Source organism: Pelodiscus sinensis, chromosome 7 (assembly GCF_052426305.1).
Source record: "Pelodiscus sinensis isolate ZL-2025 chromosome 7, ASM5242630v1, whole genome shotgun sequence".
NCBI classification, from domain to species: Eukaryota; Metazoa; Chordata; order Testudines; family Trionychidae; genus Pelodiscus; species Pelodiscus sinensis.
Window position 1 is genome coordinate 74,901,625 of NC_143058.1, and position 16,053 is coordinate 74,917,677.

At 45.2% G+C, this 16,053-nt stretch overlaps 1 protein-coding gene across 2 annotated transcripts; it reads left to right on the forward strand.

Moving 5' to 3' along the window:
• Window positions 1-28: 28 nt before the first annotated feature.
• MAIP1 (matrix AAA peptidase interacting protein 1) lies at window positions 29-13,229 on the forward strand. 2 transcript variants are annotated; one of them, XM_075934275.2, is made up of 5 exons: window positions 29-343; window positions 5,058-5,132; window positions 6,825-6,951; window positions 9,095-9,245; window positions 11,537-13,229. In XM_075934275.2, exons 1-5 carry the CDS (start codon window positions 29-31, stop codon window positions 11,613-11,615), a joined length of 747 nt encoding a protein of 248 aa, XP_075790390.2. In that variant the 3' UTR covers window positions 11,616-13,229. The 2 variants fall into 2 exon arrangements, with proteins under 2 accessions (XP_075790390.2, XP_075790391.2); XM_075934276.2 differs by having other exon boundaries at window positions 5,058-5,129.
• Window positions 13,230-16,053: the final 2,824 nt, after the last annotated feature.

Here is a 16,053-nt window from a genome sequence, read left to right on the forward strand (position 1 = left end):
TTCGGCGCGCGCCGGGCGGGGCGCTAAGATGGCGCTGCCCAGGGGCCTCCGGCGCTGCCCGGGCCCGCTCCGCGCCTTCTCCGCCCACCTCCTGGCGGCCACCGCCAGACCCGCGTGGGCCGGGCTGGAGCCGCCTGTCCCGCGGCGCCCGGCCGCTGCCTGGCCCCCCGCGCGCTTCTGCGGCAGCGACGGGCGGGGCCGGGCGGGCGGCGGCCGCAGCGTGGTGGTGGTGGGGATCCCCAACCCCTTCATGTGGCTCCGCACCCGGCTCTACTGCTTCCTCATCCGGGCCTACTTCGACCAGGACTTCAGCGTCCAGGAGTTCACCCAGGGGGCCAAGCAGGTGAGCGCCTGGCGCCCCCCCCCCCCCCCCCCTATCCTGGCCCCAAACCGCAGTGTCCCCAGCTGAGTGGGAGAGGAGGGGCCAGTGTCCTTCCCCCCTATCAGTCCCTATCAGGGAGAACCCCCTTCCCCAGGCAGGATACCTTTTAACCCCCCTACCCTTTCCTGAGCCGTCTCTCTCACCCCTAGGGCTGTGTCTACACTGGGCCACTTATTCCGGAAAAGCAGCCGCGTTTCCGGAATAAGCTGCGCGCTGCCTACACTGGCCCTTGAATGTCCGGAAAAGCAACGACGCTCGACTGTACAAAATCAGCCGCTGTTCCGGAAAAGCTACACTGCTCCCGCTCGGGCATAAGTCCTTATTCCGGAACTCTGTTCCGGAAAAGGGCCAGTGTAGACAGCCCAGTCGTCTTTTCCGGAAAAAAGCCCCGATCGCAAAAATGACAATCGGGGCTCTTTTCCGGAAAAGCGCGTCTACATTGGCCACGGACGCTTTTCCGGAAAAGGGCTTTTCCGGAAAAGCAGCCTGCCAATGTAGCTGAAACGAAATACAGGACTATGTAGCACTTTAAAGGATGGTTTATTAGGTGATGAGCTTTCGTGGGCCAGACCCACTTCCTCAGATCAAATAGTGGAAGAAAATAGTCACAACCATATACACCAAAGGATACAATTAAAAAAAATGAACACACATGAAAAGGACAAATCACATTACAGAACAGAAGGGGAATGTGGGGGGGGGGGGAAGGAAGGTGAATGCCAGTGAGTTAATGATATTAGAGGTGGGGAAGGGGAAATGTCTGTGAGTTAATAGTATTAGAGGTGATAATTGGGGAAGCTATCTTTGTAATGGGTAAGATAGCTGGGGTCTTTGTTAAGTCCCGTGCGGAGAGTGTCGAATTTTAGCATGAATGCCAGTTCAGAGGATTCCCTTTCAAGTGCAGATTTGAATGTCTTCTGCCAATGTAAACGCTCTTTTTCCGGAAATACTTACAACGAAAACTATTCTGTTTTAAGCATTTCCGGAAATTCATGCCAGTGTAGACACAGCCTAGGTGTGTGGGTGTGACTCATTATCTTCCCTTTATCTTCACCTGGGATTCCTAAAGCTTCAGGGGGTAGCCGAGTTAGTCTGTTACAGAAAAAAAACAACAAATGGTCTGGTAGCATTTTACAGACTAACAAAACATATAGATGGTATCATCAGCTTGTGTGGGCACAGCCCACTTCTTCAGATGACGGAAGTTATGAGTTTGGGATACAAAAATTCAAATAAGAGAGGGGAACACTTAGCAATGTAAGGCGGAGACCTGCTCCCCACATTGCCCTGAGCTGTGAGTCCTGCCACTCTCCCCCCCCCCCCCCGTAAATATAGTGAGAGGGGGGCACCGTGAAGGCAGTGCACAAGTAGGAGTGGCAATACTGCATAACAAAGTCCCTTCTAAGGTGCGCACTTGCACAGGCACTAAGAGGAAATTTTAATCACGCCCATCTCCAAAGAAGAGCTGTGCAGTAATGTGTCAGTGGAAGGTGAGCTGCTGCTGCTAGGGTGGTGGTGGGCAAGTGGGGAGGCTCAGCCTGGCGGTTCTTTGCTGTCCCCAATTCCCCAGGACTGGAGCTGCAGCCAGGCCCGTGTTGTGATTGCTTGGGGCCGGGGCCACATGGCGGACTGTGGCTGCTCTGAGGGCCGTGTCCAGAGCCACATGGCGGGCAGAGGGCGGTGGCTGCTGCTCCTGTGGCTGGAGCGGCCACTTGGGAGCAGCCGGGAAGTCACCACGTGGCTCTGGTTCCAGGGGAATGGCTGGAGCTGGGGTTAGGGCTGTGTGGGGCTGCTCTTGAAGTAGACCGCAGGGCAGCTGCCGGAGCTGGACCTTGGACTGTGGTGTGGCTGCTGTTAATTATCCCTTGTTTTGGTATTCTTTCTTCCATAACATTTTAGAAATATATTTTTGTTTATGACTTGGGTGGCACACATCCAAACAAGCGCATATACATGACCTCAGCATTGGTGCACAAGACAAAACTCTCTCTGCTCCTGGATGGAAAATCTTAGAGGGAACACTGCTGCATACACCTCCTTAAACTAACCTTGCGACCTCCCCATTTCCCTCCTGCCCTGTAACCCACTTTTGGGTCAGGAGCCCTAATTTGAGAATCTGTATAGTATAGTAAAAAACACTAACTAGATTTCACAGGAGAAAACCAGATTTCATGGTCCATGACACATTTTTCATGGCTGTGAATTTGGGAGGGCCCTAATTATAGGAGTTGTCATTTAGCCCTTTAAATTGTGATTCAAAATTTGACAGCCTTTTCTGGATAAGGCATTAAAACATCTGTGAGAATAATGCAGTTTTAGGCATGAATGGAGTAAACCATTGTAGGCTCTAAGGAAATTAAGACGCAGGTAATGATACAAATTGTATCGATTACATGATTGTCGGTAAGGGGCCCTTCAGCAGCTCTGCAGTTTAAATGTGGTAGGAGCCGGGTGTGCATGCAGCCTGGATCCTACTATATTTAAACTGCAGAGCCACAGCAGGGCTAGGTCCCAAACCTTGCTCCGGGTCCCGGACCTACCCTCCGCTACGGCTCTGCCATTTAACTCTGATAAGGCGTAGAGCACGCTTCCTTCTCTCTTCTCAGTGCCTCTGGGTTATATACTTCCCTTGGCTGAGGAAGTATTTCCTGAACTTCACAGATCTCTCAGAAATTCATCCCAGATGAGCCCTCACTTGTAATGATGATGGATTGGTGTCTTTGGCAGGTGGTATTGAACCTGGGATCTTAGGGGCTAAAGCCATGAGCCTCTACCACAGTGGTCCCCAACGCGATGCCCACGGGCGCCATGGCGCCCGCCGGGGCATTTGTCTGCGCCCGCCGACAACCTGGGCCGGCCCAGCCCCCAGCGCACTGGAGGCGCCGGCCCCAGGCGCGCGACATGCACCGGCGCCTGGTGCATGGCGCTCGGGCGGCCCCAGCCCCAGGGCACATGTGGGCGCGCGGCGCCGGTGCCGGCCCCAGGCGCGCGGCTCGGGCAGCAGCGCTGGCCCCAGGCCCACGGCACAAGGCGCTCAGTCGGCCCCGGCCCTGGGGCACGTGCCGGTGCTGGGTGCAAGGGCATCCCCGCCCCTGGCGTGCCACAGGACGCGTGGCCCCGCCCCCGGGCGCCCGGCGCGTGAGTGGCCCCGCCCCCAGGCGCCCGGGAGCCTCTAAAGGTTGGGGACCACTGCTCTACCACATGAGTTAAAAGTCCAGTAGGGGGTTCATCTGGGTTTTCAACTGGGAAGTCTCTGAAGTTTGGGATGCCCTTCCTTAGCTAGGGGAAGTATGTAACCTACAGACTTTCCGGGTGTGATTCACTATCCCATCTATCGGCACTGAGACCACTTACAGAAAGACTAGTCATCTGGTTTTTAGCCTGTGTGGTAGACTCATGTTCTAAAAGGTCCCAGGTTCAACTCAGCCCCCAGATAGTAGCACGAAACATTGACAGTTCTGTTGTATTGGAAAAGTCAAACTGTTATGTATGTGTAGGAAGATGGTTTTCTTGGTAGATGGCCGAAGACTTTGCTATTTTTCTGGAGGAAGTGAGAAAAAAAGCGACTCCCGTCTTACAACCCCCCGCATTTATGACCGCTCTGCTCTGCCCTAGGCTAGCTATGGGAGCTACTCGTGTGGCACCACTTCCACCCGGCACAGCCTCCAGCCGGCTATGGGAGCTGCTTGTGTGGTGCCTCTTCCAGCTGGCTACGGCTGCTCCACCAGCACTCCAACACAGGTCCTTTCCTACCTCCCCTTCCCACCCAGCACACTCGCTGACTGCTCAGCCAGCTCTCCAGCACGGGTCCTTTCTTTCCTCCCCTTCTCACTCAGCACACCTACCGGCTGCTCAGCCAGCTCTCCAGCACGGGTCCTTTTCTTCCTCCTAGCACAGCCACAGCCAGCTATGCAATCAGCTCGCGCCATGCCACTTCCACCTGGTACAGCTGGGGACTACAACTCCCAGGAGGCAAAGCAGACCAGGAACAGAACCCCCATTTGTATCATTGCGCCTATGGGAAATAAGGGTTCCACTTACAACGGCTTCACTTACAACGGTTCTCCAGGAACCAATTAGGTTGTAAGTGCGAGGGTCACCTGTAGTAAGACTGTGCTGTTTTCAGAGCAAAGAGTAAAATGTGCTAGTTTAGCTTTGCTTTTCTGCAGCCAAAACAGACAGAGTGTGAGAAATGTCATTTTCATCTGCTTCTAGGAGAGGATAGTAGAAAGTAGTCTAACTTGAAGGTAGGGCAATTATACTATGTGTTGGTGATGTGTAAAAGGTTAATACTTATGAGTAGTGTGAATAATGAGAAGGCATTCATACCCTTTATGTATCTCTGGAATGGGACTGCATACAACAAAGAGAGGATGGTGCAAGGACATAACGACTAAGAATGAGGGGGGAGGAGGAAACTCATCAGGAAAAAAAATTGGTCTGGAGTAATTTTGTAAGCAAAGTGGCCATGGTCCCATTAGATGGATTGCCTCAAACTAGGTAACAAGACACTAGAAAATATACTAGAGACAACAGTCCTTCCCTAGTAGCAATGTGATGGAACAGGGTGAGCAAATGAGTCTTTTTCTATATCCAATCTGATTCTCTGATTTCTGGAAAATGAGCTAACCTTGAGTTAATGCTATGTGTGCTCATGTATTTTTCTGTTTTGTAGGCCTTTGCTCTTGTTTCAAAGCTGCTGTCTGAATGTAAACTTGATCTGTTGGAGGAATTTGTATCAAAAGAGGTAAAGAGTATATTACTTCTTTTCTAAAATCTCCAATACAGAATGAAAAATATTTCTCACCCTTTAATCTGCCAATAGGTTGCCAGTCATCTAAAATGAAGTTTAACTTGTTAAATAACACAAATAGTATCAGTTTGGTCTAACTAGATAAGGACTCATTAATAAAGATCAAGAGAATGTTAGTCTTTGTTTAGACTAAAGGAGAACAGTTACTATATAATGAGAATTGTTTAGTGTTCTTACCATTAATGGAGCAACTGCCAGAAGATCCAATGAGTCATTAAAAAGGGATTAAAATATAATCATTGCAGGAGTGAGTAGACAACGGGAGCAGACCAGTAAACTTCTATTCAGATGAGGTGAGTGAGTGGAAGTCCTTACTGTATGACCACCAATACCATTCAGTGGCACCAAAACTTTAGATCAGGGATAGGAAACCTTTTTTAGGCCAGGGACCGCTGACTTTCAGAAAAATCAGTTGGGGGCTGCACATAAGTGAGAAGGTACCAGCTGTTTGTGTTTTGGGGGGGGGGCAGATATATATATACTGGCGATATATGGGGGGCCCTGGAATATATACTGGTGATATATGGGGGGCCCTGGAATATATACTGGTGATATATGGGGGGCAGATTGTAAGGCTGGGTGCTACTACAGGAGTGTGGAGGGGTAGGCAGTTAGTTAGGCCTATACAGGTTAGGGATGTAAGCGACTAGTCAACTATCTGATAAACATAGCTTATTGGATAGTTGAGTAGTCACTTCTCCCCACCCCTGCTGCCTCTATCAGAGAGAGGCAGCAAGGTGGAGAGCAGGGGCTGCTGCTGGGGGGAACCAGCTTAAAAGCCAGTTCCCCCCCAGCACCGTCTCTCTGGGGGGGGGCAGGGAAGGCAGAGGCAAAGCAGGGAAACTGCATGTGGGGTCTGAAACAGTCCCCATTCACACCGGTTCCACCCCAGCACTTCAGCCTTTGAAATTTAGCAAGAGCCTCGAGGTGCTCATGCTACATTTTAAAGACAGAAGCCAGCAGGGACCATGGAGTGAGCAGGGACTCAAGCTGGTCCAGGGTGCTGTGCCTCTGCCTTTTAAATGTAGTAAGAGCCAGGCTACATTTAAAATGCAGAACCACAGCACAGGTGGCTCCCAGAGCTGGCACGAGCTGGGACTGCTCAGTCCTGGCTCAAGCCAGCTCCTGGAGCTACCCTTGCTGCTGCTCTGCAGAGTGATCCCACCAACTAATAGTATAGTTGATACAATTTCTAAGTGCAATTTAACATCCTTAATACAGACACCAGCTGGCTGTGGGTGGCCCTGATGGGGGCATAGGCAGTGGTGCATGCACAGTGTGTGTTGGGGCAAGAGCCAGCAAGCTGATGAATCAGCTGATTCGCGGCTCATGCCCCGTTCCCCCCCCCCCCCCCCCCCCCCATGCCTCTGCTTTTTAAGTATATTAAGAGCCTCCAGGCCTTAATCAGAGCCACAGTGGGGTTAGCTCCCAAAGCCGGGAGCTAACCCTGCTGAGACTCTGCAGTTTCCCCCAATAAACTAATTGAGTAGTCTATGGAAATTCCATCTACTACTCAATTAGCTGATTACATGTAATTTAACATCCCTAGTTACAAGCTTTCAAGATCAATTATTTCAGTTATCTAGTGAACTGTAACCTTAACAAAAATTGCAATTTCTTTAAATTCAGGTACTTCAAGTGTTGCAAGAGAAGCTTTCTTCACTGTCTGAAAATCACAGGAATGCCCTGGCTGCTGACATAGATGAAATAATGTATACAACAGCAGGAGATGTTGGCATTTATTATGATGACAGTGGTATGTATGGAATTCTGAAACACTCACCTTAAATAGACAGATAAACTTTTGTCATAGATTTGCTTGCTTATAGCTTTTCTAATTACAAAGGTACTCATGCGTCCTGTTTCTCATTCCCTGAAGTAATGTTTAAAGCGCTCTCTATGTACTTATTTGGTCTCGCTATAAATTATTGCTAGTATGATGTCTGATCATTTTTTTCCTTTCACCTTCACTAGGATTTTATACACTTACTATTCATTTCTCCTTACTCACTTCTCAAAAAAAGACCCTGCACAGGTTACTGTATGCAGAAGTCTTAAAGTGGTATAAAAAAAATCACAATTCTAAGTGTTTCTTGTAAGCTGAGCTTGGGCAGCCACTCCGAAGAGATTCAGATGCCATCCAGTTAATTAACTCTGCCCACAGCAGGCAGCATGTGTTCCTAATGGTGGTACACATCCACACATGCTTGGGGGTGTGTGTAACAAAATGTATTTTGCACACTAGAAAAGATATAGGGAATGCTACTCACTGCCTCCTGTATTATAGATTCCTTTTGTGTGTGTGTGTGTGTGTGTGTGTGTGTGTGTGTGTGTGTGTGTGTGTGTGTGCGCGCGTGCACGCGCACGCACGCCTCTCTTCTTTCTTTTATTCCTCTCCTGTCTATACCCTATGCTCCTACCAAAAAGTATCTGCCATAAGGCAAGATTCTTCTATTGGAGAATGGCTGGATGTGACTTTCTTTGGAGCTTGTTGCTTCTGTCAGCTTGAGCCATGCTGTAGGTGACATAAGGGCTAACTTTTCTCATGTGAGCTGAGCACTCTGCCTGTGTAATGCTCCAAACCAATGTTTCTCAACCAGTGGTACGAGTACCCTTAGGGGTACTCGAGAGAAGTCTGTGAGGTATGTCAACACAATGAAATTTGGAGAAAACTGAATTTTTGTTCTAAGTTTAGCAGTGCTTTATTATTATTTTTGTACTTTTTACACCCAAAAATTTAATCGCCTGCCCAGCTACGATTAAGCTGTTTAAACAAATGTGTTGCAATGCTACAAAAAATGTTTTGTGTGTTTGAAAACTGTAGGTACTGGGTGTACTTATATATTTTCTTTTTTGAAAAGAGGGTACTTTATTTAAAAAAAAAAAAGGTTGAGAAACACTGCTCCAAACTCCAAACTTGCCTGGGAAGCGAAGGAGGAAGTTTAAGACCAAATTTTAAGGTTTAACTGCAAAAATCTGAATGTTTCTGTCTTCATGCTCCATCTGACTTTGTAATTCATTCCTCTTCGCTGTCTGTCTCTTGTTCTGTGTCTATCCCATTCCTGTCTAGTGCTTCTAGAAAGTTTGCTTCTGTGGTGTTGATCCAGCACACCGTGTTCTCCATGAAGGGATGCAGGAGCTGCAGCTTGAAATGGATATGATCGGAATCACTCCCAACAGCTTTCATGTTGTACCACTGATCAGTGCTCTATTCTGAAGTAGCAGCACAGGCATAATTTCCCCCTGTGCTGGCTAGATAAGTGGACTGGGAATAATCTTATACCACACTGATGGTTTCTCCATTCTACTCCAGGACATCCTGATAGACAGATATTTTAAACTGACAATAATCTGTTTTATTTTATTAAATGCCAAAGTGAATGTTTGGCTCATTACAAAACACAGCTAAGATGGCTTTTTTTCTGAACCTAACCTTGTTCTCATCAATCCATACTTCTTTATTTCAAGCTATCAAATACATTGAGCTTCTCCTTTTCTCTTTAATACCACCTTCTCCAAGTCTCATTCCCTGTCACTCTTAAGTACCTTTTCTGTCACAACAATAGTTACTCTGTAATCTGGAATATGTCTGCCTTCTGTACAGTCTACCATATATAGTGTCAAGAATAACTTTGCTGATTTATGCACCTCTCTATAGAAAGTCTGATTTGTTTTTTTTAATTCTGCTAAACCCTGTGAAGATGGCTTTAGGTTGAATTATTTTAAGTTTTAAATATCCCCTTTTCCTTATTCTTTTGGGTTTCGTCTTAGGCTGTAATCTGTTGCTTCTTTGGAGTCTTAGTAAAATGCTTTGTGGTTTACAAGTAAAAATATTAGTCTGCTGAAATATATGCAGAATTCTGGAATGTTGGCTTATGGCTTAGTTTTCTTTCTAACAGGAAGAAAATTTGTTAGTATCCTGATGCGCTTCTGGTATTTAACTAGCGCTGACCTCCCTGATGAGACTCCAGATGGAACCAAAGTTTTCCAGATTGTATTTGGAGATGAAACTGTGAAAGAAACTAAACGTCTTCTAACAGCAAACTATGAGTAAGCTCCCTATCGTTTTCCTTCTGATTGTATTTATCTTGGCCTTCTTTGTAAGAGTTTCCTTATCCAACCCAACTTTTATTCTGGGGAACAACACTTGAGGTATAGGTTTGTTTGTTTGTTTGTTTGTTTGTTTGTTTGTTTGTTTGTATAATAGAATCACATTAAAGTTGTTGCATTTGTTTCTTAGTGCTTATGCTACTATACCCCATGAATCTACAGGTTGGACCTCCCAAAATTGGGACTCCATGGTCCGGCAACATCCAGATATTCTTGCACCAGGGAGTCGTGGCTGGGAGCCCAGTGGCAGGAGGGCAGTTAGCTGGGAGCCCAGCGGGACTAGTGGCAGCAATGCTGGAGCTGGGACCAGGGCCAGGGACGCGGCAGCTGTGGTAGCCCCAGTAGTGGAGCTGGGGATGCGGCAGCTGCAGCAGCCTGGCAAGAGAGGTGGGTCATGGTAAGGGGGTGGGGACTGTGCTGGGGGGCCAGTCCCCTGGTCCAGCAAATTCCCTCATTTGGGACTGGTCACGTCCTAAAGGTGCCAGACCAGAGAGGTCCAACCTGTACTTTCTGATTCCCTCCTTATCCCTCCCTCTTTTTGGAAAGAAACCCCAAGTCAGTCCTCAGTCCATTTTGTGAACCAAATCAAACAGTGCTGCCAAGCCACTTAGCCTGATTGGGCTTGGAAAGGAGTAAGTATTGCATTAGGTTTGAGAAGATAGCTTGTAAGAGATGAAAGATTTAACTGAACACTTTCTGAAGAAAGCTAGAACAACTCAAATGTAGTCTGGTGTTTGAATAGTTCCCAGGGATCTGATCTAAATCCTCTGAGTGATTGCTGGTCCAGTGGCAGTATTTTTAGAGGAATGCCCATGTAGAACACTGATTACAAAATGTGCCAGTGCCAGAGATTAAATATATTTGTACTCTTGGCAAAATGATTTAAAATAATCTCCAGGCTTGTAAAACGTGGAGGGAAATGGCATATTTTTGCCTAAGTTATGATAGGGTGCCCCTCTTCTAAACTTTTTTCAAAGAAGAGAAACTACACGGGTCCAGATTCAGAGAGACTACAAATAAAAGCCACTCAAAGAGCACCCTGGTTCACTCTCCTCCTGTGCTCACCTTTGGCCATATTTATCACATATCTTAGAGTATTGTCTGCTTTCTTTGAGGGTGCTAATTCCTTGCAGGAAGCTTGTGAGTTGTCTCAGTTCCTAGTGGCCAGGTGTCCTAATAAACCTGTGGCATCCATCATGCTAGCCACTAGCTGCATGTGTCTATTTGGCTGGTTGAGTGTTGCTAGTTCCCTAAGCAGTAGCCTCTATAGTGAACTGAGAACTCATAAGCACTATAGTGGCTAATGCTTCAGAAGTGGTTGGACACCATGGTAATAAATCATCTGAACTGGCACTCTGTCTGGCATAAAGGATTTCAGATCATTTTAAAAAACACTCATCGCTATAGTAGCTAGATGTCTAAGGATAGTTCTGCCTGAGCCAGATTTGGAACACTCTTACAAAACAATGTGGATTACACTGTGGCTGTCCTTGCTGTTCTGTTGGTGACTTGGGCACACAAATGCTGTGTTAACATGCTAGAAACTAAAGATTGTATTTAAAATTCATAAACCATTACAGACTTGGAAAAGCAGGTTCCAGCTCTAAAAGGAGAAGGTTTTAAAATGTGGGGTAGCTGTTAATATTCTTTCAAACAACTGTAGAACTCAAATGTGTAGCTAGACTCTGTGGTACAGGATTTGTTCATATATCTGGTCTAATATCTAAAAAAGCTACTGCATATTATTCAGTGATTTTTTTTTAATGCTTAAAACAAGTATCTCTCTTACTATATTGATTTTCTGATGCCTAATGGAAAAATGGGACCCTTCATTTAGAAATGAATTTTCATATGGATTGCTTTCTCTGATTTTAAGGGTATTAGCGTGCAAACAGGATACTTAAGATTTCTGCTCTTAATTGTTTTGTCACTCACTTGTGGCCTAAGCCAAAGCCCACTAAAGTCAGAAGAAAAATTCCAATTGACATTAGTAAGCTTTGGGTCAGTCTCTTGTAGAAATAGTTTTGGTGTCACAATCCTCAATTTGAGGAATAAGCAGTAATCTCTAATGAGCTCTTATAAAAGATCTGGCTTTCCTAAGATCAAAGGATGTGGGAAAAGATTGAGAAAATGATATAGGAAAATGTTTTTCAAGTTTTTTCGGTAGCATTAGCAGCTCTTTAAAAGATTATGTGAGTTTTAATAACTCTTATTTGTGCTGCTTTTCCTAGGTTCCGAAGGGAATTTACACAAGGAGTGAAGCCAGACTGGACTATTACAAGGATTGAGCATCCAAAGCTATTAGAATGAATTTCTTGTACAATGACTTTTAAGGACCTTTATAAATCTTCTGGCATACCAAAAGTGTGCAGCTTTTTTGGTCTCCCCACATCGATCTCTTTTAAGGATTTAATTTCTATTTTTTAATTTCCAAAATAGTTTTTTTGAATTTGCCATATACAATATATTGCTCTGAAAGCATAATAATAAAGCTTTTTCCATGAGTCTCTGAAGCTATGCAATACAAATTTAATATGTAATAATTCAGAAACATTTGCATAGTATTTGGGTTACAAGCCAGAGTTCCGGGTGTATAGATCTGTTACATTGTCAGAAGATATCTTGGTAATAATTAGGGATGCAATAGTGTAGTCGATTAACCGTTAAGCAAAAGCTTATAGGTTAATGCTATAGACTACACTCATTTCCCCACCTCCTCCACCCTCACCCCCTCCACCCCAGGCCAGTAAATTTTTTAGTAGGCTGACCAGCAGCCTGTCTCAGTCCTAGCTTGTGACGGGACTGGGACCTACCCCCACTGCAGCTCTGCATTTGAAGTGTATTAGGAGGTAGGCAGGCAGGCAGCCTGACTCAATTCCAGCTCATGCCGGGTCCAGGAGCTCAGAACCACCCCTGTATTAGAGGCAGCAGCAGAGAGTGACAGACAACTGATCCATGAGGGGAGCTGTTTTTTAAACTGGCTTCCCTTGCAGACCAGCTCCTGCCCGGCATCCCTTGCTGCTGCCTCTGCTACAGAGGCAGCAGTCTTTGCTACAGAGGTAGGGAGCTCCTTAGGAGTGGGGCTGGATTTCACTAGCTTCCAGCTCCACCGCCAGGAATATAGAATAGTCTAGTCATCAATAAGAATTAATGAGTTTACTTGACTATTCAATTAATCAATATTTAACATCCTTAGTATTAATAGAATACTGCTTGTGGGTAGAATACTGCTTGTGGGCTCCATGGGATCTGGCTATACAGAGGCTCCCCATAGGCAGCGGCTCCCCTCTCCCTTGCTGCCTCTGAAACAGTAGTTGATAGGATTAACCGACAACCCCAGGCTTATCGGTTAATCATGTAGTCAACTACAGCTTGACATCCCTAACAAGAAGTGTGGTGAGGATTAGTTAAGGGATGCAGCATTTTGAAGGTGTTAAATGCCAAGTATGATTATTGTATGCAGTGTTGTTGTAGTGTTGTTTTAGCCAGATATTAGAAAGACAACGTGGGCAAGGTAGTATTTTATATCAGACCAACTTCTGTTGATGAGAGAGATAAGCCATCAAATGTATGCAGAGCTCTTCATATCTATAGCTTTGTGTACACTCAAAAACTTGTGTCTCATCAATAGAAATTGGTTCAATAAAAGATATTACCTCCATCTCCTTGTGTCTCAAACATTCTTACTGTGAGGCATAGGGCTTGGAGAGAATCACAAACAATGTAACATACATCTACCTCAGTCAATCTAGGGTTATAAAATGGTTTCTTGGCAATAGCACTTAGTTAGGATTTATCAACAAGCTTTTTTTAACATTCTGGGAGGCTAAATGAAAACAAAATCCTTTGGTTGTCAGCCTTCACATTTTATACTGGAGAATTCCTATTGTATCAACTATTGAATAAAGTTGACAGATAACAGCACTTACTATCTCAACAGGAAAAAATCTGAGATTCTGAATAATATCTAGCATGTACTGGAAGTGTACTGTTCTACCCTTGCAGTGGAGTGGCTTGATTTTCTAAGACTATGTCTAGACTGCAGGTTTCTTTCAGAAGAAGCTTTTCCAGACGAGATCTTCTGAAAAAACTTCTTCCAAAAGAGAGCGTCCACACCCCCAAAAGTAACAGAAATAGTCATGTTAGTCTGAGCTTGGTAAAATAAAACAAAACAAAAATAGTCGTGTAGCACTTTAAAGACTAACAAGATGGTTTATTAGGGGCTTTTGTGGGGCAAACCATCTTGTTCGTCTTTAAAGTGCTACACAACTTTTTTCTTGTTTGTTTTACACTTCCAAAGCACATTGAAAAAGTGATCTGCTTTTTCAAAAGATAGCGTCCACACTGAATGGACGTTCTCTCTCATTTAAGCTGTGATTACTATGGACGGAGTGGCCCCCAAGGGCGCCTGTGCTTTTCGCTCTTTCCTCTTCTTTCAAAAGAACTCCCTCTTCCCTGTTCACACATGCCTTTTTCTGATAGAGTTCTTTTGGAAAAAGGCTTCTTCCTCATAGAAAGAGGTTTACCAATGTCGGAAAAAATCTCTGTTCTTTTGATATTTTTTTCCGAAAGAACACAATTGCAGTGTGGACATAAGTGATTTTTTTTTCGGAAAAATGGCCCCAATTGAACAAGCAGTTGGAGAGAGTTAACCACAAACTGCATTGTCTTTATCTGCTCTCTTGAATGACTTGCTGACCAAAAAAAGTTCATATTTGTGTCCAGTAACTAGGTGAATATCAGATGACCTTAATGCCTTCTCATAGCCATTATTATCTATGATTTCATAAGCACAGATTTTATTAAAAAATGTTTAAAGCAGCTCTTTTGGGACTGTTAAAATACCATTGATCACAGAGCTGGTTAAAGAATTCTTAAGCAATCTTTGCTTTGGAAGCATGTAATAATTCCTTCGAAGACATCAGTGTCTAGCAAGTCAGGGACACATGCAGAAATGAGATTGTCTTGGATTGCTGATCTAGCATATGTGTGGCTAATCAATAGCAAACTGTACGTAAAAATAGCTTATTTCTTACACATATGAACCTACATCTCAACCACATGAAGAATCTCAGTATACTGGTTTTAGAAAGTACAAGACTGCATCATAGATACTTTGCTTATAAGTTTTATGCTTCCCTTAAAACTAAATCCACTCAAGTAGTGTATTTTGCTACAGTACAATACAACAGTGGTAGTATTCGTTAAAGACATTTTCTCCAAGTTTTGAATCTTGGTCAGAACAGGGTTATCTACTTTGCTGTTAAAATCCATGCTATATGGCAGAAAAAAGTGAGTATAGATCAGTGGTTCTCAACCTATTTACTCTCATGGGCCATATCTGTGGCCCACAATATGTCATGTCAGCCACATCCAATACTACCTCTATGGACGTGCGAATACATGGGTAGAGCCCTGTGCGGATACAAAATTTGTATCCATATCCACATCCATATTTGCAAAAATGTGCCACTGATATCTGCAGATAACTTTGAAGGGGAAAACTAGTGATCTGGCGGGGTGGTAATGTCATGAAGAGGGAAGTCTCTCTCTCTGGAGAGAAATCAAATGAAAAAAGAAAGAAGTGGGCATCAGATTGGTTGTGATCTAACCCCTAAGTTGAATAATAAATACCCTGACAAATTAATTTGCAGCTCCTGACGGGTATCACCCTGGCAATACTGAACAAAGTCGCTCTCTCTAGCTATGGAACTGTCAATTTCACTGTAAATTCCTTCTGTCAACTTGCCTCAATTTTGATCTGGAGGAACCAATGTATTGGAGAAGGGGGAATGTCCTTTTCCTCACCTTTCATTGAATCAGAGGTTTGGAAGAGACCTCAGGAGGTCATCAAGTCCAACCCCCTGTCCAAAGCAGGACCATCCTTCACTAAATCATTCCAGCCAGGACTTTGTCAAACAGGGAGTTAAAAATCTCTAGGGATGGAGATTCCACCACCTCTCTAGGTAACCCATTCCAGTACTTCGCCACCCTCCTAGTGAAATAGTTTTTCCTAATATCCAACCTAGACCTCCCCCACTGTAACTTGAGTCCATTGCTCTTTGTTCTGTTGTCTGTCGGCACTGAGAAGAGCCTTTCTCCATCCTTTTGGACACTTGGTAATTAAAGGCTGCTATCAAATCCCACCCCGCTCTTCTCTTCTGTAGTCTAAATTGTCCTCCCTCTCTCTGACTTCCGTGACTGGTGTCTTTTTGTCTTTATTTGAGATAACTCTGATAGGGCAGGGATGTAATGTTTATATCCACCTGCAAAGCATCAGGCGCATCTCTGGCTCTCCAGAAAGAATTACTGCTCTGGCCTCTGAACCATGGGTAGTTTGGTGTCTGTTTCCATATGTGTCTCAAAAGAAGGCTAGAGATTTTGACAGACTCTTTTTACAAAGTGGTCTTTTCTCCACAAATAGCAAATCTGAGGCCACAAATTCATTTTGGGTAGACTACCAAAGAACAGACAGCTGATAAAACACCTGGGGTAGATCTAAGCTGGTGACCACACTTCCTTTGGAGCCAGTACTCCATAGCCTGGATGTGTCCCAGGCATCCTCCAAGGCAGGGGAGGGATCATCAGGTGAGTGGTCTCAGTTTTCTCTCTCACAGGGCGGGAGTGCGATCCTCTCTTGGCCTGGCCCTCGCGCTGCAGTCCGTGCATGTGGATGCACATGCAGCACCAGTCTGCGCCACGCAGCCCCAGGAGGCAACACTGGAGCATCCCTGGACTCCTGCTCGCA

Bases quoted from the DNA above. Each gene is read 5' to 3' on its own strand.
- MAIP1 (XM_075934275.2), top strand. From the start codon at position 29: ATGGCGCTGCCCAGGGGCCTCCGGCGCTGCCCGGGCCCGCTCCGCGCC. The intron at 344-5,057 runs GTGAGCGCCTGG...TCTGTTTTGTAG, and splicing joins TCACCCAGGGGGCCAAGCAG to GCCTTTGCTCTTGTTTCAAA. The intron at 5,133-6,824 runs AAGAGTATATTA...CTTTAAATTCAG, and splicing joins AATTTGTATCAAAAGAGGTA to GTACTTCAAGTGTTGCAAGA.